A 27,879-nucleotide genomic window follows, 5' to 3' on the forward strand; every position below is an offset into this window, starting at 1 on the left:
GGGGGAAAGCTGCTGGAACAGATGGAGGTGGTGTGGTGGTTGCACACAGGTAGGCATGTGCTAAACACCACCAAACCGTTCACTCTAGAATGGTGAGTTTCACCTCATTAAGAAAAAAGTTTCTGTCCAAAGAATTAAACAGAAATGTGAAAGAAAAATTATATTCATACTTCTGCTAAGGATGTTTAAATGTTTTACATTGTCCCAGTGCTTTAGGGGATGTGGTTTAGTTGGGGTTAAACAGTAAGTTAAAGAGAAACTTATACTGCATAGAAGTCCTAAATTTGAATTCTCAGATATACTTCGTATACTTTGGACTGTTCATTTTTTCATACCCATTATTGGGGTGCCTGGCCAGCTCAGTAGGCAGAGCATGCAACTTTTGATCTTGGGGTTATAAATTCAAGCCCTATGTTGGGGATTAAGTAGAGATTAATTAAAAATAAAATCTTAAAAAAAAAACACATTGTGATACACTTAGTCCAGTTGTCAACACAGAGTCGTTAATGTCCGTTTTTTACATGTTGGAGTGAATCCGCAGGTCTGCACATCCAGTTCTGTGCAATAAGCAACAGCATTTCTAGTCACTGCTGACTGTTGTCCAGATCAGTGCCCAGCCTGGTCGCTGTGGACAGTGTGTGAGCAGCGGGCCTGTGTTCAGTGTGACGGGGGCTGATGGGACTGTAACTTGGAAGGAGAGCAAGCCTACAAGGACTGAGAGGCAGGAGGAGCTAGGCCTGGATGAGCAGTTAGAGAGAGGAGGGAGGGAGACCCGGGGAGGTCAGCGCACCTGTGGACCGGTGCCATGTGCTCATTATGGGGAGAGAGGGGTTGGGGGAACAGAGGTCTTGAAGAGCAAGTAGAGTGACAGACTTCATACAGACCATGAAAGGAAGGTAGGTGCCGTGGTAAGGAGGAGAAGTCACAGTGGAGAGCTGCAGGAACCGGGTGGACACAGCCAGAATGAGGGCAATGGGGCTGCAAAGGAGGGTGTGAGAGGAGGCCTCAGGGGAAGTCATTCCATGACAGACTGTTAATTTGCAGTAACTTTTATTTTTAAGATCACAAACAACATCGACCCAGTGGGAAGAATCCAGATGCGCACCAGGAGAACGCTGAGGGGGCACTTGGCCAAAATTTATGCCATGCATTGGGGCACGGATTCCAGGTGTGTGGGAGCATGAGCAAAACACAGTGCTTGAGACACTCAAGGATTGTTCTGTTTTTCTGAGGAAAAATAACCTGAATTCATTTGCTGTTATTTGTAAAGACAGTGAGGGCGTTGGCAGATACCTGGGCAGGCCAGGTGTAGCACGACAAGTACACACTCCCTGTGCGTACTTCACTCACCTGGGCTGATGGTGCACTGTCATTGCTTCACCACCCTCATCGTGTTTATATCAGCCGTGGCCCCCCCCCCCAGCTCCACTGTGCCATGCCTGTGTGACCTTGGGGAGGTTATACAGCTTCTCTGTGCATGGCTCCTTGCCTTTCCAGCCTGTTCCTCATGACTCCTTGGCCCCTACCCTCTTGTGGTTTCAGTGTCCTGGCTCAGGGATCATAAACCTGCCTTGTGGTGTGGGGAAGATTAAGTGTGTTGAGCCTTACAGCAGCGACTAAAGCATCCTGAGTGCTGTGCACGCACAGGTTTGCTGCTGGTTTTCTTGGAGCCCACAGTGGACGCGTGGGAGTGCATGTCTTAGCTGCTGCCCTGCCTTTTATCTACCGTCCCAACAAGAAAATGCCCCTCAGGTGCTCATTGCTTTACTTTAACTTCTGCCCCTTATTTGGACTTCTTTCCCCTCTGGGTGGCTCATCTCCATCATGTCATGGGTCCTTTCTTCCTCTCCCCTCTCCACACCTCCTTCCCTTAACCTGCAACATCACCAGAGTGCAATCTACTCAGCTCTTTCTTTTAGAGGCTGCTGGAGAAGCTGTCTCTTCTACCTTTTCCACCCGAATAATTAAGTAACATGCTGTGTGACTTAGTGGCTGTAACATGCTCTTTCAAATACCTGATGTATGATTCTCAAAATGCCTTTCTTTGAGTAGCATTATTTTGTGTGTGTGTCAGAGAGGAATTGCTTGGTTTCTCTTTGTTCATGAAATTGTCTGCTTTAGAGTGTAAACAGCTACAGAACAAAAGAAGCTATCTTTAGTTTGTTCTATATGCTGTTCAGTACAATTTCAAATGCAAATGAGAGCTAACTTTGATCATTTTAATGATGGCAATAATCAGAAAGACTAAGAAAGGGGAAAGAAAGAAAAATGCCCTTGCTAATCAGTCCACCTTGGAATTTGTTATCAAAAGTAGACGGTAACCAAATGATATGTTGCCTCCAGGGCTTTTCCTCCATCTGTAGGAACATCAATGTCCTTACCAGACAGGACACTTGATAGACACTGCAGCTAGGTTGTACTCAGAACCTGGTACTCAGGAATCGAGCACTTGGAGCCTGGTACTCAGAACCTGGTTCTTGGTCTAGTACTTGGAGCTTAGTGCTCACAGCCTGGTACTCAGGAATCTGGTACTTGGAGCCCAGTGATTGTCTTGGCTCCCTAAGCAATTTGCTCAACAGCCGGGCTCTAGTTTGGGGAGTTGCATAGGTGACACCTGCCTTGTGCCTAAGGGTCACTGGGAGTACCAGGCCAGCCTGCAGGCCGCTGTGCAAATGAGGACTGGGGCTCAGCAGGACACCAGATCATCTAGATTCCCATCACTATGTGCAAGGCTTTATGTTCCATCTGGTTCAAACACAAATTGTGCTTTGAAAGCCTCAGAGTCAGAAGGAAGAAAAGCAAGGGCATGAATAAGTAGCACCAAATTGAGGGTCGTGGTCACCCCTTAAAGAAGGGGTGACTTGGGAGGCTGGTGGGGGGTGTTGTGGTCTTGTTCTGTTTCTTGGACGGGAAGGTGGGCACATGGGCACTTGTTTTATAACTGCTTTTGAAACTGCACAGTTACGTTTCACAGTGCCCTTATACGGGGGCCCTATTTTATAATCACAAACAAAAGAAAACAAAAAATGATATTAAGGAGGATCTCTGCTATTCAGAGCCTTTCAGATATTTTTTTGTAGATAGCCATATTTTCTGGATAGGTAAATTTTTGTCTTTTTAAAGTCCAAAATATTTGTTTTTCATGATTCAAGGCTGTAATTCATGAATACTAGTTATCTTATCATGTTTGTATAATTTATAGATGCTTTCAAACTATTGTACTGACTAGCAGTTTATTTTTCAAAACCATAGGAGAGCCCCACAATAAGAAGTTTGTGCAGTATGCGTGTGTATACGTTTGTTTATCGACATGATATATTCATTTATACTTAAATTCTACTTTTTACAACATTTGAGAGTCTCTTTCAGTTACATGAGTTAATGTGAAACTTTTTCTCCCCTTTCTAAAGTCTGCTGAAGTCTTGTTATGATTGAGAGTAAAACACAATTGGCCCAGCTAAACCTGAGAGCCCTCCCTCCTCCAAGTAAATGAGGGGCCAGAGGCATTTGGATGTGGGCCTCTATTCAACCTCTGTTCTCAGCTTCCTGGAGCCCTCACTTCCTTGCTGGCTCTTTCCTGTGTGTTCTGGGTGGATGGTGCCTCATAGTAACTGACTTGTGAATAGCTGAAAGCTCTAGGGGCAAAATTAATTCAGTTCTCCAACAGTTGTCCTGTCTTGGATTAAGAAGTGTCCTCGCTCACCTTCTGGAGGATCATCGGACAGCTTAACATTTCTCTAACCCCTGGGCGAGTCAGCAGATATTAAGCTCTCTGACCAGGAGACTTTCCTAAAGGTGACCCTCATGGAAGATGAGCTTCTTTATGTTGGCTTGGATAGTCCATTCAAAGCCTGTGTAAAGGGCCAACCAGAAATTGAGGAGCAGACTGAACCTTACTCTGTTACGTGGAAGGAAATAGCTTTAAGTGCCTAATAGGTTTGTTACTGAACCTAGGTGCAAGACTTTGCTTTAAGAAACTGCATCTGAGGGGCGCCTGGGTGGCTCAGTCGTTAAGCGTCTGCCTTCGGCTCAGGTCATGATCCCAGGGTGCTGGGATCGAGCCCCGCATCGGGCTCCCTGCTCCACGGGAAGCCTGCTTCTCCCTCTCCCACTCCCCCTGCTTGTGTTCCCTCTCTCGCTGTGTCTCTCTCTCTCTCAAAAAATAAATAAAATCTTAAAAAAAAAAAAAAAGAAAGAAACTGCATCTGAAAAATGATAGGTTAGACCTGCACTTCGTTTGATTCTGTGATAAGTTTTGCAGTGCATCAGTAAAAACATTTTGTGTTCTTTGCCAAACTCATTGTTGACTCCCTGTAAAGGAAGTTTGTGCATCAGAACATAGAATTTGATGGAAAATATCACAGTTGTCAGAATGTCTTGAGTAAGTTTTACCTCCAGGTTTTGATCAGTTAGTAAGTCAAATATGCTCTTGGCTGAAATGGTCAAAACCTGTGCTTGATTAAAATCTTTTTTTTTTTTTTAAGATTTTATTTATTTATTTGACCAAGAGAGACACAGCAAGAGAGGGAACACAAGCAGGGGGAGTGGGAGAGGAAGAAGCAGGCTTCCCACTGAGCAGGGAGCCCGATACAGGGCTCAATCCCAGGACCCTAGGATCATGACCTGAGCCGAAGGCAGATGCCCAATGACTGAGCCACCCAGGTGCCCCTTGATTAAAATCTTTAAAATTAAAAATGTGTTGGGGCGGTGGCCATGCAGCCCTGTCCCCACCTCACCAGCCGCCCTGTTTCCAGGTACCTAGAGTGTTCTGGTGCAGAGGTTTAAAGACCCTTGGGGGTCACCTGTCCCCCTCCATTGGGGCAGTTGGGCCCATGGGGAGTCCGGAGTCTCCCCCAGGTCTGACCCTGCCACTGTCCTCTCCTACGGTAGGAGGGCCATCCAAAGCCTGGCCCTGCACATGTGTCCTTGGGGGAGATGGAAAACCCTGGGCTCTTGTGCAGCATCTGAACTCACCCCTGGGGGCATTGCTGGAATGCTCTGCCTAAAAAAAAAGAAAAGAAAAAAATTTAATCTATCATTATTTACCATACTGTGGCGTATCTCTGCCTAGCATTATGAATAGAGCCTCCTTGTCATTGCTTGAAAATAGCACATTCTGTAGGACAGAGTTCTTAGGGTATCTTATAAGTAGCTGTGGTTCCCAGAATTACTCTGTCCCTTTGCCCATTAGTCATGCTTTCCTTCTGCAGTTTCCTGTCTTAATTCTGCAAATACAGACAGAGCACCTTTTCAATACAGGATCCCAAACTTAGCAGTTACCCAAAGCAAGAATCATGAAGAAAATTCATGACAGTTACTAGTCTCTTCTGCTGGACAAGACACGATTCTGCTGCAGTTTGTCATCTCTTTGCAAAGCAGGTGGGAGGTTAAGCCCCTCCTTAATGTTTCTAGGAGACCTGGATTCCACATTTAGCTCAGTCTGGGAAATTTTCATGATTTTTGTTTTGTTTTGTTTTTTTGGTGAGAAATGTCTCATAAATTTGGAGTATTTAAAAGCTAATTATTCTTTACTATCGAAGCTTTCTATATGTCAAATGGAACATAAAGTTGTATACTAAATATTTTCTGCCACCTTTGGTTCTAAAATATCTATATGTCTGAAAGTTGATTTACAATGAACAAAAACCAAACATAAGCAGTTATAAGAAATCAACCTGTTGGGGCACCTGGGTGGCTCAGTCTGTTAAGTGTCTACCTTCGGCTCAAGTCATAATCCTGGTCCTGGGATCGAGCCCCATGTCGGGCTCTCTGCTCAGCGGGGAGCCTGCTTCTCCCGCTTGCTCTGCCGTTCCCCGTGCTTGTGTACTCGCTTACTCTCTCTCTCTCTGTCAAATAACTAAATAAAAATCTTTAAAAAATGTAAAAAAAAAGAAAGAAATCAACCTGTTAGCTCACCAGAGAGTGGCTTTGGTGATCTAATCTGCATTTGAAGGCAAGCACTCTTGAATCTGAACTATTATTTATGGGAGCATTTTCTTTCGTGCTTTCAGAGTTGAGCTAGACCTTTTTATTTTTATTTTTTTTTTTTAAGATTTTATTTATTTATTTGACAGTGAGAGAGGGAACATAAACGGGGAGTGGGAGAGGGAGAAGCAGGCTTCCCGCGGAGCAGGGAGCCCAATGCAGGACTCGATCCCAGGACCCTGGGACCATGACCTGAGCCGAAGGCAGACGCTCAACTGACTGAGCCACCCAGGTGCCCACAATTAGACCTTTTTAATTTTTTTTATAAGTCAGTGTGCTCTGTCTCAAACAAATGTGACACTGAAGTGTGTGTTCGTAGTCACTCAGATTTAGTTTGTACTGTTGCTGTGGTACTGATGAGTTTTCTTTTGTCCTCTCCCTGCAGGCTTCTAGTCAGTGCCTCACAGGATGGCAAACTGATCATCTGGGATAGCTACACAACAAACAAGGTAAGGACTGCAGAGTCCCCTCCCTGAGAAACCAACCCAGGAGGAGGCGGGCTTCTAACCTCCAGTCCACTTGTGTACAAACATACCACACCGGATAGGGAGGGGAATCACGGTGAGTTCTCAGCGTGAAGCCGAACCACGTGGTAGCACGTGCTGCTGGTGTCTTCTGCTGTGGGCCGTGGTCTCACTGCAGGGCAGGTGGGAGCTACGTCCCTCCTTAATGGTTCTGAAAGACCTGCATTCCAGAGTTCGTTCAGTCTGAGAAAGTTCGTGATTCATTTAAAAATGTAGAAATCCAGCTTTTCATTTAGTTATTCGTTTTTACAAGAGATAATCTGAAAGGCAGTGTACTTTGAAGTATAAATTAAATTCTTTTAAATACTTAATCCAAGGTTGTACTGAATGAGGAAGTACTTGCTATCACTTGGTCCATACGTAGGAAAAGATCAGATTCAGTCATTTTTACTGGAGAGTACTAAGATTGCAGTATTTATAACAAATCTATCCCAAACATGGGGACGTCCGTGGCAGGATTAATTACAATGTCTAGTTTTGTTACTTCACTAAAAACATTTTGTTTTGTAAATCAATTTATAGCCATTTTGACAGGTTTGTGAACTGTTTTCTTTTTAATGTATAGTCTGGATTAGGAGGCTCTAAAACTATTACTTAGGTGCATACCTAACCATAAATTGTGACCTTAACAAGACTGCAGATTAAATTGGTGTGCAGCATTGGGTTTTGTTTTTTTTTTAAGCTGAGATCAGGAGTCAGACCACTAATCGGCTGAGCCATCCAGGTACCCGATGGATTTCTTATTAAATTAGTACTTTATCTGACTGGCCACATGTATAAGTTATTTTCAAAATAATTCTGGCCGTTGTTTTGTTGTGTCACCTTCTCTGCAATGAAAGTTGAAGACTGGAAATAGAATCATAGTGTCCTTAATTATGTTTTTGAACTTGAGCGTGTCTGCATCATCTGTGTTCTGTTGTTTAGGTCCATGCCATCCCTCTGCGTTCCTCGTGGGTCATGACCTGTGCATACGCCCCTTCTGGGAACTATGTGGCCTGCGGCGGCCTGGATAACATTTGCTCCATTTACAATCTGAAAACTCGTGAAGGGAATGTACGTGTGAGCCGCGAACTGGCCGGACATACAGGTACATGTTCTCACCGGTAACTTTAGAGCTGGGATAATTGTCTGCCGTGCATTATATGCTCTGGACACGCACCTCTTCGCAATAATTATTTAATAAGTTGGTTGTAATAATGGCCAGAAACATTCTGAAAATGAAATCAAAGACAGGCTTTGATATGCCTTCACTGGTAAGAAACCTTTGGATTGAGGTCACCATAGCATCCTGTTGTCAAGGATCTCAGGGACTTAGGTCACTGCCTTCGTAGCTGGCAGCCACCCTTTTTTATTTTATAGTAACGTAGGTCAATCTCAACCTTTTTTTAAGCCATCTCGTATCTTGAGTGCCTTTCCACGAGGGTTTCCTAATCTACACGTGCATGTATACATATGCATACACACATATGTATGTGTACAGATCCAACCTGGTCCCCTTAATACACTTCATACCCACTAGCACTCTTGTTGAAAAGGAAACAGAATAGAGTCCTCTAGGTTGTTCTTTTGAACACAGCCAGTTTTAAGGGTTAGGTGGTATATTATTTTGCCAAGTTTAGTTTACCTGTGACACTTGTTATTCATAACAAAAAGCATAGTGTTTCTTTTTTTAAGATTTTATTTATTTATTTGACAGAGGGACACAGCGAGAACAGGAACACAAGCAGGGGGAGTGGGAGAGGGAGAAGCAGGCTTCCCGTGGAGCAGGGAGCCCGACGCGGGGCTCGATCCCAGGACCCTGGGACCATGACGTGAGCCGAAGGCAGATGCTTAACAACTGAGCCACCCAGGCACCCCAACCATAGTGTTTCTGAAAAATGAAGTCTTGTCCTAATATTTTACTTACGTGGCTGTCTGCTCAGTTCTCACAGTTAGACCCCATGAGGCTCACCTACAGCACATGCAACCAAAGAAATGATCATAAGTGAGGGAGTAAATAATACTGCTTTTGACTCTAGTTAAGCCTTTTGTTATTTATTTATTTAAAGATTTTATTTATTTATTTGACAGAGAGAGACACAGTGAGAGAGAGAGCACAAGCAGGGGGAGTGGGAGAGGGAGAAGCAGGCTTCCCCCAGAGCAGGGAGCCAGATACGGGGGCTCGATCCCAGGACTGTGGGATCATGACCTGAGCCGAAAGCAGACGCCTAACGACTGAGCCACCCAGGTGCCCCAAGCCTTCTGTTAAATTAACTGTAGCAAGAGAAGAGTATGTCCGTGGTCCTTTTTTTTTTAATTTGTGTGACTTTTTGTTTGTTTTTGTTAAAGTATAACTAGCATACAGTATTCCGTTAGTTTCAGGTGTACAGTATAATTATTTAACACTTGTATAGATTGTTCAGTGCTCATCACAGTAAGTGTACTTAATCCCCTTTATCTCTTTCCCCCATTCCCCTCCAACCTCCCCTCTGGCAACCACCAGAGTTAGATCAGATTGGTTGTCCTTTACAGATGTGCTCCCTGCATTTCGTTCATTTCTGTCCTACGTTATCTCCTGCTCTCTGCTTGCTTTGGGGTTGCTTCCTTCGTAATTTTCTAGCTTCTTAAGGTGGAAACGAGACCTTTCTTTTTCTTTTAGACCTTTCTTTTTCAAATAGAAGCACTTAAAGCTGTAAATTTCCCTTTAAACAGGGCTTTAACTGTATTATCATTCAGCTTGAAGTATTTTTAATACCCTTTTGATTACTTCTTTGATTCATATGTTGCTTAGATGTATGATGTTTAGTTTTCAAGTACCTGGAGTTTCCTTACACAACTTATTACTGATTCATAATTAAATTCCATTATGTTCAGAGAACATACTCTGTGGCATTTCAGTTCTTTTCAGTTTATTGGGACTTGTTTTTAATGGAGCAGAGAGTGTCAGGATGAGCAGCCACATACACTTGGAAACCGAGTCTGTTTTGCAGTTGCTGGGCAGTGTTGTCAGTGTGTTTGTTCCAGCCAGACTTTTGATCCTGTTCAAGTCTCTTATCTTTACCTCTGTGAACTGCTGAGGGTGGATGTTAAGGGCCCTGATGGTGGATTTATCACTTTCTCCCTTTAATTCTGGCAATTTTTGCTTCCTATGTTTTGAGCTCTGTTAGTAGAAATATAATCATAATGAAATGTCCCTTTTTCTCTCAGAATATTCTTTGTCCTAAGTCTGCTTTATCTGATGTTAGTGGAGTCACTCCCGATTTCTGTTGTTTCCACACTCTTTTCCCATCCATTTTCTTTCAACTTGACTGTGTATTTACAAGGAGGGTCCCTTATAGACAGCATGTAGTTGGGCTGTGCCTTTCTTCCGTTCTAAGGGCTCTGCCTGCCTAGTGGTGTGGGCCCGCTGCCGTTGGGTGCAGGGCGCCCACAGTCGGCTTTGGCTCTGTCGTGCCGGGACTGCTCTGCTTTCCTGCCCTCTGGGTGCGATACTAACCTCATCTCTTAGAGGACTAGCTGAGTTTATCTGTTGGCCCGTTTGGTTTCCTCTGCATTAATTTTTAGTGGTTTATCTAGGGATTACAATGTACATTCATAACTTTTCATGGTCCACTCAGTTAATATTGTATCAATTCATATAAAATACAAGAGCCTTGGAGCCGGAAAGGCCCATTTTTTCTGCCCTTTATCATTCTTTTTTCTTTTTTTTTTTTAGAGAGAGAGAGAGAGCACAAACAGGGAGGGGCAGAGAGCGAGAATCTTAAGCAGACTCCACACCCAGCTTGGAGCTTGGCGGGGGTGGGGACTCAGTCTCATGACCCTAAAGTCATGACCTGGGCCTATATCAAGAGTCAGACCTCAACTGACTCAGCCGCCCAGGTACCCTCTGCCCTTCCTCCTTCTTTATCATGTTTTCATAGCTATTGATCTGTATGCCCCCATCATACATTGTTCTGCTTCTCCCTTCTTGGCCTTTGAAGAAACTTGAATTGTCTTTTACTTTTACTCCAATATTTACCATCTCTAGTGCTCCTCCTTCCTTTCTGAGGATGAGAGTTTTCTTCTGCGTTCTCTTCAGCTTGATGAGTTCACATTAGTTTCTTACAGTTAGTGGAGGTCTGCTAGAATGACTACTCCATTTTCATTTTTCTGAAAATGCCACTTTTCCTTCATTCTTTTTGGGGGGGGAGGAGGGGAGAGAGTGGGGGGGGAGGGGCAGAGGAAGGAGAAGAGAGAGAGTCTTAAGCCGACTCCACACCCAGTGCAGAGCCTGAGCAGGAAACCACGAGTCTGGATGCTCAACCGACTAAGCCACCCCGGTGCCCCAAAGAGTTTTTTTTTTTTTTTAAGTTTTTATTTTATTTTATTTATTTATTTTGAAGATTATTTATTTATTTATTTATTTGACAGAGAGAGAGAGAGAGGTAGCGAGAGAAAGAACACAAGGAGGTGGAGTGGGAGAGGGAGAAGCAGGCTTCCTGCTGAGCAGGGAGCCCGATGTGGGGCTCGATCCCAGGACCCTGGGATCATGACCTGAGCCGAAGGCCGATGCTTAACGACTGAGCCACCCAGGCACCCCTTATTTTTATTTTTTTAAGGATTTTATTTATTTATTTGTGAGAGAGAGAGAGAGAGAGCACAGACGGAGAGGGAGAAGCAGACTCCCCGCTGAGCAGGGAGCCCAATGTGGGACTCGATCCCAGAACCCTGAGATCATGACCTGAGCTGAAGGCAGACGCTTAACCAACTGACCTACCCAGGCGTCCCTATTCTATTTATTTTTTTGTTTTTGTTTTTTTAAGATTTTATTTATTTATTTGACAGAGAGATACACAGTGAGAGAGGGAACACAAGCAGGGGGAGTGGGAGAGGGAGAAGTGGGGAGCCCGATGCGGGGCTCAATCCCAGGACCCTGGGACCATGACCTGAGCCAGAGGCAGATGCTTAACGACAAAGCCACCCAGGCGCCCCGCTATTCTATTTTTTTAAGTAAACTACCCCCAGCGTGGAGCTTGCACTCGTGACCCTGACATTGAATGTTGAGCGCTCCGTGGACTGAGCCAGCCAGGTGCCCCTGTTTTCCTTCATTTTTGAAGAGTATTTCTGCTGGATATATTGATTTTTGGGGTTGACATTTTTTTTCCTTTTCGCACTTTAAAGCTTTTTCTTTGTTTTTTAGCAGTTTGATTATCATGTGCCTTGGTGTGATTTTTCTTTGTATTTATTGTGCTTCAGCATCTTGAATTTGTAAAGTTTTGTCCTTTACTAAATTTGGGACATTTTAGGCAATGTCCTCAGATACATTTTCTGTTCTGTAGTGTCCTCTCCTTTTGCACTCCAGTGCGTGGGTTGTCATATGGTCCTGTGGGTTCCTGTTTTTTCTGCAGTCTCCCCTTCTTCAGATCTGTCCTCAGGCTCATGTGACTTCTGTCACCTCCAATTTTGAGTACCCAGCAACCTGTATATGTCAGATGTTCTGTTTTTAGGTTGTGGCATTTTTGTTTGCTTTTTAAAAAATATTTGTTCTTATTTTTCTGCTGAGATTTCCTGTCTTTTTATTTATTACATGTATATTTGGTATCCTTCATAGTTACGAGAGCTGTCTTCAGAATTTTTGTCTGCCATTTCAACAGCTAATCCTCTTGAGGTTGGTCTTGGTGTCTCTTTTCTCTTCAGTATGGGTGACGTTTTCCTGTTAGTACGATTAGTACTTTGAATACTTCCCTGGACGTTGTGATGTGTTGTGTTCTGGCGTACCCACGCTGCATCCCGTCAGGCAACCACAGAAGCCTTGTCTGTCCGTTTCCCATCAGCCAGGCCATGTGGAGCGTGCCCTTTGCCTGGGTGATTCACATGTAAGCTCTGGGCATGTAGGTATGTGATTGAGGGCTCTTCTTATGTGGATTTCTCCTTTCCACGCTTGCTGCTTTCACTTTCTGACGGTGGGTGCCCGCAGATCTGTCCACTGGCTACTCAAGAAGGTTGGGCACAGATCTTACCCACGTGCTCTAAGATGGGGGCCGGCCATGAAGACAAACTCAGGCCCTTTCTTTTTTCCAAGTGTAGCTCCCCTTCATTGTGTCTGCTTTTGTTTCCTGTGCCTTTAGATGTTTGTTTGTTTGTTTGTTTGTTTGTTTTAATGATTTTATTTTTTAGCAGTCTCCACACCCAACATGGGGCTTGAACTCATGACCCTGAGATTAAGAGCCGCACACTTCACTGAATGAGCCAGCTAGGCACTCCTGTTTGTTTGTCCAGAGCTCATAGTTGTTTTCTGTGGGAAAGTTGCTCCTGTGGGTAGGAACCGCTGCCCCACCGCTGGAAGTCAGAGCAGGCTGTCCGCAGGTCCTTGTAAGCTGTGTGACTCTGTCCAGTGAGCACACTTCATAAACCACTTTATCGCATTGATGAACTTCCAGCACGTAAAACACATACCTTCTTAATGTTTATCAATTCCTGATTTATCATCAGATTCAGCATATTGACTTCTATTTTTAATTAAGGCTTTAGATTTTTTAACACTGCATTTGTCGAAACAAGAAATAAAATGAGTCTTAGAGGAAATATTTTGAAATTTATTTCCTTCCTATGTCATGAAATTTTACTTTCTGGAAGTTGAGTGGTTTCTTTTTTTTAAGATTTTATTTATTTATTTGAGAGAGCATGAGAGGGGGTAGGGTCAGAGGGAAGAAGTGGGGGGAAGGAGGAGAGAGAGCAGATGGGGGGGGAGGGGCAGGGAGCTGGGCAGGGAGCCCTATGTGGGACTCGATCCTGGGACTTTGGGATCATGACCTGAGCCGAAGGCTTTTGCTTAACCAACTGAGCCACACAGGCGTCCCCGTTGAGTGGTTTCTTAAAAACATTTGGGCTCTTAAGAGTATGTGTTCCTTTCTTCAGACATGATACATAGTTTTCAGCTTCGAGTCAATAAAAGTTTAAATCTCACAAGCTTAAACTAGTCTTGTTTTATTCAGAGGGTAAAGGTGTGAACTGGTAGTGTGTTCAACACATCTGAGGGTTTGCTGTCTTTGTCTCGTCCCAGACCTGAGCGCCCATTCATCACTTACGATGCCTCTGTCTGGCCCGAGCATTAGGTTGAGAACTCTTGGTTAAGCCACAGTTGGGACATTTTCTTGTAGAATCTTAGAAACCTGGTTGCACAAAATACGCCTAGGTGTGCTGTTATCAGCAGGCGTACTGAATCCTTCCTAGTCGTGTCTGATAGTCCCAGGACAGGAATCATGTACATTCAGCTTCAGGGATAAGGCTCTTCATAATCAATTGTGTCCTGCTATTGTTTCCATGGAATATAAAGGCCCATATGGAACAAACAGAAGCTTCTTTCTCTAGAGTCAGCTACCCAGGGTTTGGAAACTCTCTGCCAGTACTTCAGAGAGGAACTCTAAGATGGTGCTTGGTCTTACAGAGTAAAGGATGCCCTCTGGAAGCAGCTCATGGACTGAATTCACAGTGATTGAGATGGGACATTTATTATCATTAGTATGTGGTATAAATTTATATATATATTATATAGTATAAATATAAATGTATCACATACAGAATACAACTTTCTGAGTGCTGTTTTGGTGGAAATCCTAATGTTTGAGAAATGAGGAACTCCCTGAAGACTCACATCTGACCAAGGTGTCAGGCCTGGTGTCACAGACTGTTCTCAGAGCAGGTCCCTGCATGCTGATGAGGAAAGAACTGACACCTGCTCTTAGAGGTTCCTTCCTTCCCAAACGTCTCATTGCAGTGTGGACACACTGCCCTTCCTGACATCGTTCTGGTCAAGATGGCTACAGAGGCATAAACATTTTGATCAAGAGTTTAGTCAGAGGTTTCCTGGACAACGTGGTATGTTGCTCAGTGACTGCCTAGTATTCCTGCCAAACCAGCAGTGGTGGCTAAAACTCTGTTTCCTCGGGAAAGTTTGTTCATCTAATCTGAGGCTGAATATTTTACATTCCTGTGAAAGCACAGTGGACCGGACACATTGTCTGTTAACCACTTGTTTGTCTAGCACATGCCAGCAAACTTGGATGTGGGGGGAAAGATGTCTCCTCGTCATTCTGCTCCAGGGGTTATCATTGGGCTGCTCTTTGGCACCCTTTTCACTGGCAGTTAGTTAAGTGTGATGTGGTGTGTGTGTCACAGTCTGGGAAACTCAGGTCCCACTGCTCACTAAATAATCTCACGAACCATTCCCAGGGGGTTGGGCTGCCTGACGCCTGGCTGGGTGCAGGGCTCACAGTGCCATCTGGGCGTGCTTGCCCCTTGGCTTCCCTCTGGATGGCTCCCTTGGCCTCCTTTCCATCTGGCCTGCTCAGCAGCCCCAGCAGAGAAAGAGCCTCTTTTCCTAGGGTGGCCACAAGTCCTGGATCCAGACCTCACACCATCCTGGAAGGATGGTGGCAAACTGCCCAAAACCCTGAGCTCTGAGAGGACGAGACCGCACAGCCTTGTGAATGCATCTGAAGGTGTTTCTAGTCTGCTTGTGTTTTCATCTGATTCCATCTTCTGCCATTAACGTTTTATAAGTTCATCTCTCTCTGGGTACTGTAAACTCTCTTAACTTTTATTTATTTATTTATTTTTAGAGATTTTTATTTATTTATTATTTGACAGAGAGATTGGCAGCGAGAGAGGGAACACAAGCAGGGGGAGTGGGAGAGGGAGAAGCAGGCTTCCTGCAGAGTAGGGAGCCCGATGCGGGGCCTGATCCCAGGACCCTGGGACCATGACCTGAGCCGAAGGCAGACGCTTAACGACTGAGCCACCCAGGCGCCTATTTATTTATTTATTTATTTAAGGGGAGGGGGGAGGGAGAGAATCCCCAGCAGGCTCCACGCCCAGCACAGAGCCTGACACAGGGCTCGATCCCACGACCCTGAGATCTCGACCTGAGCCGAAATCTAGAGTCAGAGACACTTAACTGACTGAGCTCCCCAGGTGCCCCTAAGCTCTCCTAACTCTTAAGAAAACCCTTCTTAGGCATTTCCTCACTCTCACATCTTCGAGTTCCTTCATCACGTCTTTTTTTCCCTTTTTACCACACTCCTTGAACAGTGTGCTCTCACCCTGTGCTCTCCCGCTACTGTACGCGCCGCAGAGTGGGGCAGGTGGCTTTCCCCGTAGCTCGGGGCTCGCTCCCCCCCAGGGCAGGAGCTGCAGCGGATGCTGTACAAGCACTTGCCTGGTGGGCACCCGCAGTGGGGCCTTGTGTCTCTGACTCCAACTTCGACTTAGCCAGAGCGCCCAACCTGGTGCCCTGCTGCGCTCTAGGGGTGGGCTGGCCTAAACCAACACCATGTGCTCACTGTTGAAATTTGGGGAAATAACTTTAAATTCGCTTCCTTTGTGTTTTGAACCTATGATCTCACCCAGAACTATGATGTTTCTAAAGAGTTGAGAGAGTTCCATTGCGTGCTGATGTGTTCCTGTTGCTGGATGTCTGGATGGTTTCCAGTTTGTCAGTAGTGTGGACATTCTTGTGGGTGAATGGCCCCTCAAGCTCACAGCCATTTTCTTGGGATAAATCACCTTAGCTGGGCCTTCTGGTCTTGGGGCAGGGGTGCCACACGAGTCACTCTTCTACCCACATTGGTACTCTTGGCTTTGCTCTGTCTGGATTAGTAGCTTCTCCAAACTCAGAAGTAAATATATTTGTTTCTCTAGCAAGAAATTCCCAACCAAGCAACATGCTCTGTCAGGATGTCCTGCCTCTGTCCTCCAGGCCTCAGCTGATAGCACTCCCTGATCTCCCCCCTGGTCCTTGACCCAAGCACCTGCTCTCTGCACTGCCTATTTCAAGCCTCCTGTCTCTGGACTGTGGTAGCCTTGTCCCTGCACCAGGCTGTCCCCAGCATGTCCTGACACTGTCATCCATGGTCTTGGTGAGGTGCATAGGGACACCCTCATGCCAGTGCACCTCCAGACTCGGCACCCATGCTTGTCGGGGTCTGTTTTCCCAGCCCCTCTGTAGGTTCCCAAAAGACAGCAGCACCACTGGCTGGCCCCTGTGTGGCACACCCCCGACCCCGGGGCAGACCCCACATACACACACACACACCGGGTGGGGGGCCGTCTTCACCTGAGGTAACCCCATGTACACACACACGTACACGTGTCTGCACAGACACAGCCCTCCCAGGTAGTTTATTCATTTTTCAGTAACAAAGATGGTAACTGCCACCGATTCTTCCAGACTTCTTGAGTGCACATCCCCAGTTACTGGGGCGACTGCAGCTCATCAGAGAACCCAGTGCTAATTAAGCCACTGCGAGAACTGAGCCATGTATTTCTGATTTCAGAGCCCACATTCTTTTTTCTTTCTTTCTCTTTTTTTTTTTTGAAAGAGCGCATGAAAGCGAGAATGGGGGGAGGGGCAGCCGGAGAATCTCAGGCTGACTCGCCACCCAGCACAGAGCCCTCTATCCTGAGATCATGACCTGAACCAAAATCAGGAGTCCGCTGCTGTAACCTCCTGAGCCACCCAGGCGCCCCTCAAAGCCCACGTCTGAAGCCGCTGACTGCGTCCAGCCCGCTGGCTCCTGTGAGGCTGTGCTGGTCTCGGAGCGTATGGAGCGCGGTCGGGCCCTTCTGGAGGCTGGCCCGGTGCATCCGCCGTTCTCACAGGCCCCGTGACCCCGTGTCAGTGCTGGCGGGCCCCAGCCCAGTGCTCTTGAACATTGATGTGCAGCACTTGTCCGTTAGTGCCATTTACAAGGTGGTTTCTACGCTTTCTGTCTGGAAGAAAAAAACTTACAAAAATATAGTATCTAGGGGCACCTGGGTGGCTCAGTCGGTGAAGCTTCTGCCTTCGGCTCAGGTCATGATCTCAGGGTCCTGGGATCGAGCCCCACATCGGGCTCTCCACTCTGTGGTGAGTCTGCTTCTCCCTCTCCCTCTGTGATCTCTCTTGCTTTCACTCCCTCTCAAATAAAGTCTTTAAAATATATATATATATAGTATCTAAAAAGATGTGGATACATATAAAATATCTACCTAGTTATTGTTTTGTTTTGTTCTGTTTTTCTAAGGATATCCCTTTATTTTTATTTATAAGATTTTATTTATTGAGAGAGTGAGTGGGGAGAGGGGCAGAGGGAGAGGGAGAAGCAGGCTCCCCGCTGAGCAGGGAGCCTGGATCCTAGGACCCCGGGTTCATGACCTGAGCTGAAGGCAGATACTTAGCTGACTGAGCCACCCAGGTGCCCCCTGGTTACTGTTTTTTGTCTCTCAATGTACAAAATATGAAGAGGACCAAGAAATGAGTTACAAGATTGTGAGCAGGCAGCCCTGACTTTCATTAAAAGTAATATTTGTGTATGTATTTTGGAAGCTCCAACTATGGAAAGTTAGGGAATGAATGTGGAAGGCCGCCCTCCCTAACAGTGCCTCCCGCCTCCCTCCACATGAACACTGTCCAGCAGGGCTTTAGGACCTAGAGAGGGGAGACTGCCCTGCCCCCCCCTTCACCTGATGGGTCTTAGTGTCCACAACCTGCGTGGTGCACGAGGTGGACAGAGGCCATCTTGGAGGTCATGTTTCTTTGGGCCATTGACCTAGGTGTGTCCTGCCTGGCTCTCCAGCACCAGCTGGAGTCTCCACGACTCTCTTCTCCTGCCTTCCCTGCACCCCTGAGTCAGACAGGCTTGAGGCTATGATGGTGCAGTGTGAGGGTCAGTGGAGGGCCCGCTGGGTACCTGGCAGGATGGGGTTGGACACCCAGCACTGGCTTCTGTGGGAAGGAGGGAGGTGTGAGCTGACTGGAGTAATGTCAGATGCACCAGGAAGCAAATGCTGTTCTTGGAGAGGAACTTGGGCCGGAGCTTCAGCAGTAAGAGAGACCAGGACCTGGGGGTCCACAGAGCGGGTGGGGGCCACGGGTTAGGTGCATAGTGTGGATTCGGTATCAGGTGATCTCTCAGCACAGGCCACTCCTCACCTAGCTGGGCATTGATTCACCCCTGGGCTCCCTAGTGTCCCTGTGGATGGACGTGACCTGGGCTCTAGGAAGTGCTTGACCATACATCCTTTTCTAGGCACATAGATAATATTTAAAAATCGTCATCTCTAAATATTTTGGTAATATTTCTTAGATAAATGCTTTGTTTTCCCTGTATTCTTTTTTTTTTTTTTTAATGTTTTATTTATTCATGAGAGTCAGACAGAGAGAGAGAGGCAGAGGCAGAGGGAGAAGCAGGCTCCCCACCTAGCAGGGAGCCCAATGCGGGACTCGATCCCAGGATCCCAGGATCACAACCTGAGCCGAAGGCAGACGCTTAACCATCTGAGCCACCCAGGCGCCCCTTCCCTGTATTCTTATACTTTCCATACCAAAACCCTTCTGTGGTTTTCTTCCTTGTGTGTATTTTGTTTTTTATTACCCTGTTTTGCACAGCGTTGTATGTAGCTCTGGTGTGGACCAGGAAGAAAGGTGTCGGGGCCGATCTGTCAGGGGCATCCCGTCCTCGCAAGAGAGGCAGTGTTGCTGCCCCTTCGGTTGGACGCCTGGCCAGCCCACCCACTGGGCACACTCCTTCCGGGGATAGATTGGTTTACCCTGCATTTCCAGTTCTTAGGGTCACTTACAGTGGAACAAAATTACAAACCGTGATAAACAGAGCTAATTAAGTAGAAATTGTAATGTATAGGTACTGCAAAATCGGTTTTTTGTTTTACCTTTCCTCATACCAAGAGTTGCTCAAGGTTAGGGATCTCAGTATGTCCCGCCCAATGTCCCAGCCTTGGCTCCACACGCTCGGCAGGGTGGGTGCCCAGGCAGCACACGCCTGTTCCCATGCCACCTGGACTACTGTAGCGTCTTAGAGAAAACACATCCACTGCTCCGCTTGGCACCCCATTCCCAGCCCTGACCGTGCCTTCCTGGAGGGCTCGGGAGGCCTCTGCAGACCACCCTCTCCCCTTCCTCCCTCATGCGTGCACACTCTCTCTCCCCGCTGGAGTGTGAGCTCCGGGAGGGAATGAAGCGCTCCTCTGATCACGGATATGTTCCACGCGCCGGGGTGCGTTGTGGGATGAGTGGGTGTGTGAACGGGAAGGGAACCTCTGTCCCCACATGTGGGTAAGACGAGCAGAGATGGAGTGTGTTCCTTACACCTGCGCAGTGTTTGCCAGTGTGCAGGACGGGTTGCTCACCGCTTCCCGTTTGTCCTGGGGTGCACGCCTCCTGGCCTGTGGGCTGCGCTGCTTCCTTTATTCATCACTGCGTGTGAGGCCGGGGCCAGGGTTGCTGATAAGGCAGTGGTTTTCACCTACATGTGGGACTTCGAGGTGTAGTCATTCCGCCAGTGTGTTTTCTATTTACAGGACCTTAGAATCGGGGTGGGATGGGGTGGGATGGGGCTTGCATATCGGGGTCAGCATCTGTGTCTGTTTTCCAGGTTACCTGTCCTGCTGCCGCTTCCTGGATGACAATCAGATCGTCACCAGCTCTGGGGACACCACCTGGTGAGCATCTGAGCGCCGTGCCTTTCATACACTGCTCGCCTTAGATGTGTAGGAAATAAGATTTTTGACACTAATTAGGCCATCTTTTATCAGTTTGAAGTGGCCGTGAGGCATCAAACACTAGTGCGTGAGTGATGAGTGAGTTCATTTTACTCTACAGGTTTTAAAGCTCAAAGTTTAATTTTGAACAAGGAAGAACTGACTCATAGACGTTGAAGCTGCAGCTGCACGAGAAATGCCTGCTTTTCTTTCCCTGCACACACTCCCTGGCTGGGTGACACTCAGCAGCCCCCTGGGGGAGCGGGTGTGCTTGCGTTCCCCTCAGTAGAGCGCCGTGCCACGTGGACCCAGCAGGGCTCAGAAGGAGCAGGGGTCATGATTGCAAGTGGATTGTGTCAGACTTCTCCTGAGTTTGAGCTGTTCTCTTACGTAGAGTTAGAAGCCCACTTACACAATCTCTAGAACGTTTTCATTTGTGGCACCAGTGTGTACAGTTTAAATGATCAGATAGGTGGGTTGGTTGGTTGGTTGGTTGGTTTGTTTTGGATGCAGAACATATTTTTAATAGTTTCGTGTTTAAAAGAGTAAGCCATCTGCTGAGGCTAGAGGTTTGACTTAAGGTTTTCTATATTGTTTTGTTTGGTTCAGATAGGTATTTTATGAGTCATTTTAGACTTAAACTGTCCTGGGGGCTTTTCTGGTCTTCGAGGCACGATGTGGTAGAGTGCCCTGTGCCCGGGCCTGACTCCCATGTCCAGCTTGTCCTGGTCTACAAGGCGTCCTTTTTGTATAAACTGTGTAAGTTCACAAAAGACATATATTCTAGATTGTCAATTTTGGGAAGAATTTCTTTATTAGAAGATATTTTTTAAAGCTTTTTCATTTATGAATAAGTGTTTTTCGGAGTCCTGGGCACACCTTATTTCCTCCCTGTAGTCCCCCAGGCCCCAAGCAAGGAAGCCCTGCCCAGTGTAGGTGTAAATGGTGTGACTGGATTTGCCCCTGAGCCAGATTTCCTGGGGGGCTGGGATGAACTGAGCAGTTTTCAGTGTTGACGCCTCCTAGAGTCTGAAGCACAGAAACAGCATGTGCCCCACTGTAGCTCTGTCCGCATCTTACTTGACACCCGTCAGTAGCCGCTCACGCTGACACCGCGGGGCACCAAACTCAGGGCTGCCCCGTGGCGCACTCGCCACTCACTCTCCCACGTGTGGCTCCGGGGGAGGGCCGTGGGGCCTCAGCCTTGCTTTGAGCCATTTCTTTACCTGGTGTTGTCTCGGTGTCCTAGCCTCTGGCCTTGTCATGCCAGAGGCCACGGAGCCGGCAGCAGTAGACTCACGTTCTCTGCCTCATCTGGGACACCTCCAGGAGCTCCCTGCAGCTCCTGCGAACCCACTCAGAGTGCAGGTCACTGGCTTCATCTGTGTTGGTGTCTGAGTTGGCGTAGAGACAACGGTTATTCCGAAGCCCGTGGCACATTCTCATCTGTATTTTGTTTGTTTGCTTTGTTTTCCTTCCAAACACAGTCACATTACAAAAGTTAGAATTGTCAGGCAAAAAAGCGCAGAGGTTTGCTATGGTCCTAGATGGTTTGAAGGACAGTCACCTGACTGTTGCCTGACAAAGTGAGGTGACTGCTTGTCGTGTGTTCCTGCTGCAGTGCTCTGTGGGACATCGAGACCGGCCAGCAGACGACCACATTCACTGGACACACTGGGGATGTTATGAGCCTTTCTCTTGCTCCCGACACCAGACTGTTTGTTTCTGGTGCTTGTGATGCTTCAGCCAAACTCTGGGATGTGCGAGAAGGGATGTGCCGGCAAACTTTCACCGGCCACGAGTCCGACATCAATGCCATCTGCGTGAGTAGGGGGTGAAGATGTGGGTCGGGGGCCTTTGCCAGCCATCAGCAAGTTAGATTACTTCTTGTATGCTGCAGAACACATCAAGTTTTAAAATGTGTTCAGGGTTGGATGTTCTGTCTTTGTATGCAACTATAACCTATTTCACAAAAACTCCTGTCGAAAACCTAGCTGTGGTGCAGTCTGTGCTCGTGACACCAGCTCATTCTGTGCTAACTGTTCACCTCACAGGCCTCGGGGATGGGCCTGTTGTGCGCAGGCGCCTGCTCCCAGCCCCGGGGCAAGCCAGGGATTGGGACCGGCTTCCCTCCAGCTGCGGGGCAGTGGGGCGGCAGCTGAGCCAGTCAGCACAGCCCCTTCGGAGCAGGAGGCTGAGGCTGAGCTGGGAGCCCCTCCCTGTGGCTGGGGCGCAGCCAAAGAAAGGAGCCTTCCCTTTGCCTCGTCACCCTGACGTGAGGGGCTCTTGCGAGAAGATGTGAAGGGTGGTATCTGGTTGGTTGGGGCTGGGGGTCCCTTCTTCATGAGGCTTGTCTGGCTGCTGGCGGCCCTCAGGGGTGACCGTACTCTTCCTGATCCCCTGGAAAACAGTCATGAAATGAAGTCTACTCTGGGGACGACGCGGCCGTGGCTGCCCAGGTACCGATGCCCTCAGGTCAGGGTGCCCAGGTGGCTGCCTCTCCGACCCGGTGGCTGCCCGAGCCCAGCCCCTGCTGACCTTTCCTTCCTGTGGCAGCGGCAGCCCTGCTGTCGGGCAGTCCCGTTTCCAGTACTTCTCTGTGCATTTGCATATTCTCTTCATTTGCTTTCTAGTTCTTTCCAAACGGCAACGCATTTGCCACTGGCTCGGATGATGCCACCTGCAGGCTGTTCGACCTTCGTGCGGACCAGGAGCTCATGACTTACTCCCATGACAACATCATCTGCGGGATCACCTCGGTGTCTTTCTCCAAGAGTGGGCGCCTCCTCCTCGCAGGGTACGATGACTTCAACTGCAACGTGTGGGATGCACTCAAGGCCGACAGGGCAGGTAGGTGTTTGCTGGGCCTTCCTGGGCCTCCTGGTGTTCAGGTAACACTTTTGAGGATGGACATGATGCACCGAGGCTGAAATGTTTAGGTTTGTGCCCGTCGTGCCGCTAAGAAACATGTGCTGTGCCTGAGTACACCTGCCTGCCCCGCGGCATGGCCCGGCGGAGGGATGGGGGACAGGCCAGGGCGTCCGTACTCGGGCTCAGGGCACACGGGCTTCCTTAGCACCAGAAGCTCTCCTTGCACGCACCGTGTGAGGTGCACATGGACAGCTGCAGTGGGCAGGACAGGGTGAACTGCTGGGTCTTCAAGGCCCTCGCCTTGCTTTCTCTCCCCTCTGGGTGTACGTGGTGGAACTGTGTCATCTAAGTGTGGAGCACAGGCTTGGGCAGGTGTGCCTAGTGAAGTATAAAGTCTGAAGTTCACATTGAAGGCAAGGGTGTGGTTGTCAAGTGCATTAAAACACAGCTTGGGGGCGCCTAGGTGGCTCAGTTGGTTAAGCAACTGCCTTCAGCTCAGGTCATGATCCTGGAGTCCCGGGATCGAGTCCCACATCAGGCTCCCTGCTCGGCGGGGAGTCTGCTTCTCCCTCTGACCCTCCCCCTCTCATGCTCTCCCTCAAATAAATAAAAAATAAAATGAAATTTAAAAAAAACACAGCTGTGCAGGGGCATTTGGCTGGCTCACTGGGTTAAGCATGTGACTCTTGCTCTTGGGGTTGTTAGTTCGAGCCCCACATTGGGTGTAGACATTGCTTAAAAATAAAATATATATATATATATATATTATATTTTTAAGATTTATTTATTTTAGAGAGAGCATGAGCAGGGGGAGGGGACGGGGGAGAGAGAGAGAAGCGGACTTACCCACAAAGTGCGGAGGCAGACATGGGGCTCAGTTTCACCACCCTGAGATCGTGACCTGAGCCAAAACCAAGAGTCAGATGCTTAACTGCCTGAGCCACCCAGGCACCCCAAAAATAAAATCTTAAAAAATAATAATAAAACACAACTTGTACAAAAGATGAGAAACTTCCTGTATTAAACACAGACAGGCAACTGAATTGAATTGACATTTTCAGAATCTTTCAACTCTGTACCTTGGCAGGGGGAAGAACAGAGCATGACTGGGGGTCTCCTGGGGTTCTTTCCTTGACCTCCCACTTTCCGATGGGTCTTTTCCCGCCCTGGGCTGAGCTCCCCTCCTGCTCCCCCTGCTCCCTCTCGCAGGCCCCCTGCCCCCATTGCCTCTGCCCCGACAGTTCCCCGGTTACAGTGCCACAGCAGAGAACACTGTTCCGTCCAGCTGAGACTCTCTCTTTACTCAGCTGTGACCCTAAGGAGTATAGAAAAGGGACAGGAGTTCTCTGAAATTAGCCATCAGACTCTTCCTGATAATTATCCAAGCACAGATGGTGGGTGTCAACAGGGGGCTTTTGTCTCACTGTGGGTTCAGCGTGGGGTTACCGTGTGACATCCCATTGGCCCTCCCCCTCTTGCATCTGTCACCAGCCCTCTGTGTTTTGTGCCCTGTGCTAGGCTTTAGGGATTATAAACAAATGAAAAACAGCCCACAGCCTTATACTCTTGGGTTGTAATTGCCCTGCGATTGGGATGGTTGGATTTTTTTTTTTTTTTTAAGATTTATTTATTTTAGAGAGAGAGTGCACTAGTGGGAGAGGGAGAGGGAGAAAGAGTCTTAAGCAGACTCCACACTGAGCGGGGAGCCCGACACAGGGTTCGATCTCATGACCCTGCGATGATGACCTGAGTGGAAAAAAAGATTCAGATGCTCAACTGACTGAGCCCCCCAGGCACCCCTTATTGAAGCTTCTTACCATCATGAGTATACTCAAGAGTTGGTGCAAGAGACCCTGAGTTGCCCACTGTGTGTTTTGTGCCTTTCATCGTGCCTGTTCCTAGTCATGCTGTCTTAGTATCTGTACCAGGCGCTCCAGTGTATCTTTGTTTTGTTTGAATGCTTCCCCCGCTGTAGGTGCCTTCACATTGTTTTTAAGAGAGGAGTGTATTGAGCTTTACTCGCCTTGGTGGAGCGTGGCTTCTCTTCCTCCTGGCGTCCTTTCCTGCCAGGGAGGCGTTGCGGGGGCTGGGCCTCAGCATTTGGGGCCTTCCTCCGCGCGTGGTCCCGCACCCAGCCCTGCAGAGCATCAGCACGTCACTGCTAGGTGGGGCACCTCTGGGTCCCGGAGTGACTGGGCTCTTATCTGCTCTCAGGTGTCTTGGCTGGGCATGACAACCGCGTTAGCTGCCTGGGGGTGACTGACGATGGGATGGCCGTGGCGACAGGGTCCTGGGATAGCTTCCTCAAGATCTGGAACTAACGCCGACAGGTAACACAACAGCCCAGGCGCCCTCCCTGCACACACCTCTGTGTATTTCTCACAGCACAGAGGAGTTCACAGTTGCTAGATTAATTTTGATGTTGAGTTGATTTGGAATTATGGTGAGGTGAGCATCGCATCCACCTGAAACAACATACCCTCGGCGACAGACGGGAGGGGCAGGATGAAGAGCAGTAGCACTGACTTTAGATGTTCTCTTTTTTACATTTCTTTAAACTCTGTTTAAAGCAGCAGCTGGACGTCGTGGCGACTGGAAGCCCATTCCAACCTTGAAGCGTTGCAGTGATAGCATTTCCAATCCACCCCTACTAACGTGGACGCCCTGCACCCCCTCAGAACTTCAAAAGGGCAAGACCTTTTCCTTCACTTATTGCTGAAACCAAGAGCACAATTCCCATGAAGAGAAGAATCTCTGTGCTGTAAACTCAAACAAATTGTGCATTCCTCCCGGGACCATTGTCTTTGTTTTCTTTTTTGTCTTGAGTGAATTTAAAAGGAAATACTATAATAAACGTGCTAACCAGAAGGTAAACTTGAGTGTAATTGCGAGGCAGACACACCTTTTCACTAGTTCATTTGAATTTTAGGTCAGTGACCCTATTTTGTGCTGTTCATGCAAAGCAAGTTGAGGATTTTATCTTGTAATCAGTTCTAAATTTCAGGTTGTGTTTGTAACAGAATTCTGCAAACATTCATATTTCCTTTTTAAAATATATTCCTTTACGTTCAGTAGTTACAGAGGAAGAGGGTCTGGTGCAGCCTCTCTGAAATTGTTAATGATGTAAATTGAGTCCCTTGTTTTTTATTTTTTGTCTCGTGTCACATAATTGTTACGCACAAACACGGCATAGAAAGGAAGATGCTAATAAGGAAAGGAACCAAGCACATGCTGTGGATGGTCTTGAATGCGTGATGAATAGTAAACTCAGATTAGGCACCTGCTCCCCCGACCCGTCCTCCCTACCTTCTCAGTTCAGTTCTTAATCTCACCTTGGGTTTCCTTGTGAAGTCGGAGGGACGTTCGTAATAATAGCCTAACACTACCCTGCGCCCCACCCCCCAGCCGTCAGGAACCTCTGTTTTCCAGAGAGGCGCCCGTCCTGTGCTTGGATAGTCAGTCAATTATTTGTGTATGAAACCATGTACAAATCAATGTTTTGAAAATAATGATCTCAAACTTTCTAAGTTAAATTTTAAAAAATTTGATCGTTTGCCATATTGGGTGGGTTTACTCTTAGAATCGCATGCTGTAGAAATGCTCAAAAGCGCATATAGGACTCAGTCCTTAGATGTTCTTTTTCTTTTAAGAAATAACCTCTTTACAGTGTAACCACTGCGGCTCTGTCCGCTCACGTCTGCAGTGTCGGGGGCAGGGCAGCCCGCAGGCTTCACGCTTGGGCAGCGGGATCAGTCACTCTTTCTTTCTTTCTTTCAAAAAAAAAAAAAAAAAGTCCTGTTCCAAATGATCACTGTTGGATTCGGGGGTGGGGGTGGGGGGCAGGGAATGGAGACCCTGGCCTGTGTCCGCCGCGGAGGCAGACCGCCATCTAACACGCAGACCTCCCGGGTCCCGCGGGAGGCCGGCGTCCAGCAGCAGCGGCTGCCTCCCCGCGCCCTGGCCCCCTCCCGCAGCAGTGGTGGCTTCTCTCTGTCCTGTTTTCTGCAGCAGCCTGTACAGAACTTCGCTGTGACACGCGGTAGGCCTGGATCTGGCAGAGAGAATAAACACGAGCCCTCCTTCCTTCCCATCGACACCTCTGTAGAGCTCTCTGCACCCTGTGCCCCTCACTGTTTGTATTTAATTTTAAAGTCAGTGTATTGCAAGGAGGCTGGATGCAAGATAGATACTATATTAAACTGTACTGTTATTTAAGATGTAATAAAGCAGTTTGACATGAGGGACTTTGGTGTGGCTGCTTATTTGCCAGGCTGTTTGGGTTCCTGACGACAGCCCTCGTCCCCCGGCTGCCCTACTCGGTGAGGTCGGCCTGATCTGGTCATGTGGGCAGTGCCGTGGCTGCCCGCTTCTCTGCCAGGTCTTTGGTCCCCATCACCAAGAGTCCATGAAAGGAGGGTCTGCTGGGGGCGCCTGGGTGGCTCAGTTGGTTGAGCGACTGCCTTCGGCTCAGGTCATGATCCTGGAGTCCCGGGATCGAGTCCCACATCAGGCTCCCTGCTCAGCAGGGGGTCTGCTTCTCCCTCTGACCCTTCCCCTCTCATGCTCTCTGTCTCCCATTCTCTCTCTCAGATAAATGAATAAAATCTTTAAAAAAAAAAAAGAAAGGAGGGTCTGCTGGGTCCCAGCAGTTCTGCCACCACCCAGGCTTGCCCCCCCCCCCCACCTCTCAGGCCACTGCCCAGGGTGCATGGACTGTCCCCAGTGGCCCTCCCTCCGGTCTCTTGTCTTCCCCTGAGCCCCTTGCTTCCTCTTCCCTCTATAAGATGTCTGAGGACATTACTCCTGCTGACTGAGTGGTTTTTATCTCAAGTCTGGATAAAAAGAACTGCAGCATGGAAGAAAAATAAGCATCTCCCACCAAAACGTGAGAAGTCAGAACGGGCACACTCCCAAAGGACGTCCACCGGGGCGGGCCCGTTCCTTCCTTACTCTACACGGTTGTCAGACGTAACTTCATAGTTTTCGTGGGTTAAATGCTGGTACT

The 27,879-nt window shown here is 47.8% G+C and overlaps 1 protein-coding gene across 3 annotated transcripts in view; it reads left to right on the plus strand.

The window, feature by feature from the left end:
- The window catches only part of GNB1 (G protein subunit beta 1), a 96,147-nt gene extending 69,033 nt beyond the window's left edge, over window positions 1-27,114 (plus strand). For 2 of the 3 annotated variants that reach the window (XM_036089662.2, XM_036089663.2), the window contains 8 exons: window positions 1,062-1,168; window positions 6,371-6,434; window positions 7,434-7,596; window positions 19,898-19,964; window positions 21,625-21,826; window positions 22,637-22,853; window positions 25,089-25,204; window positions 25,448-27,114. In XM_036089662.2, the coding sequence (XP_035945555.1) occupies window positions 1,062-1,168; window positions 6,371-6,434; window positions 7,434-7,596; window positions 19,898-19,964; window positions 21,625-21,826; window positions 22,637-22,853; window positions 25,089-25,195 (927 nt within the window). In that variant the 3' untranslated portion in view covers window positions 25,196-25,204; window positions 25,448-27,114. Of the gene's footprint in view, window positions 1-1,061; window positions 1,169-6,370; window positions 6,435-7,433; window positions 7,597-19,897; window positions 19,965-21,624; window positions 21,827-22,636; window positions 22,854-25,088; window positions 25,205-25,444 lie in introns of all 3 variants that reach the window. The other variant, XM_036089665.2, reaches the window with a different exon arrangement.
- The last annotated feature ends 765 nt before the right edge of the window (window positions 27,115-27,879 follow it).

Source organism: Halichoerus grypus, chromosome 5 (genome assembly GCF_964656455.1).
Source record: "Halichoerus grypus chromosome 5, mHalGry1.hap1.1, whole genome shotgun sequence".
Lineage (NCBI taxonomy): Eukaryota > Metazoa > Chordata > Mammalia > Carnivora > Phocidae > Halichoerus > Halichoerus grypus.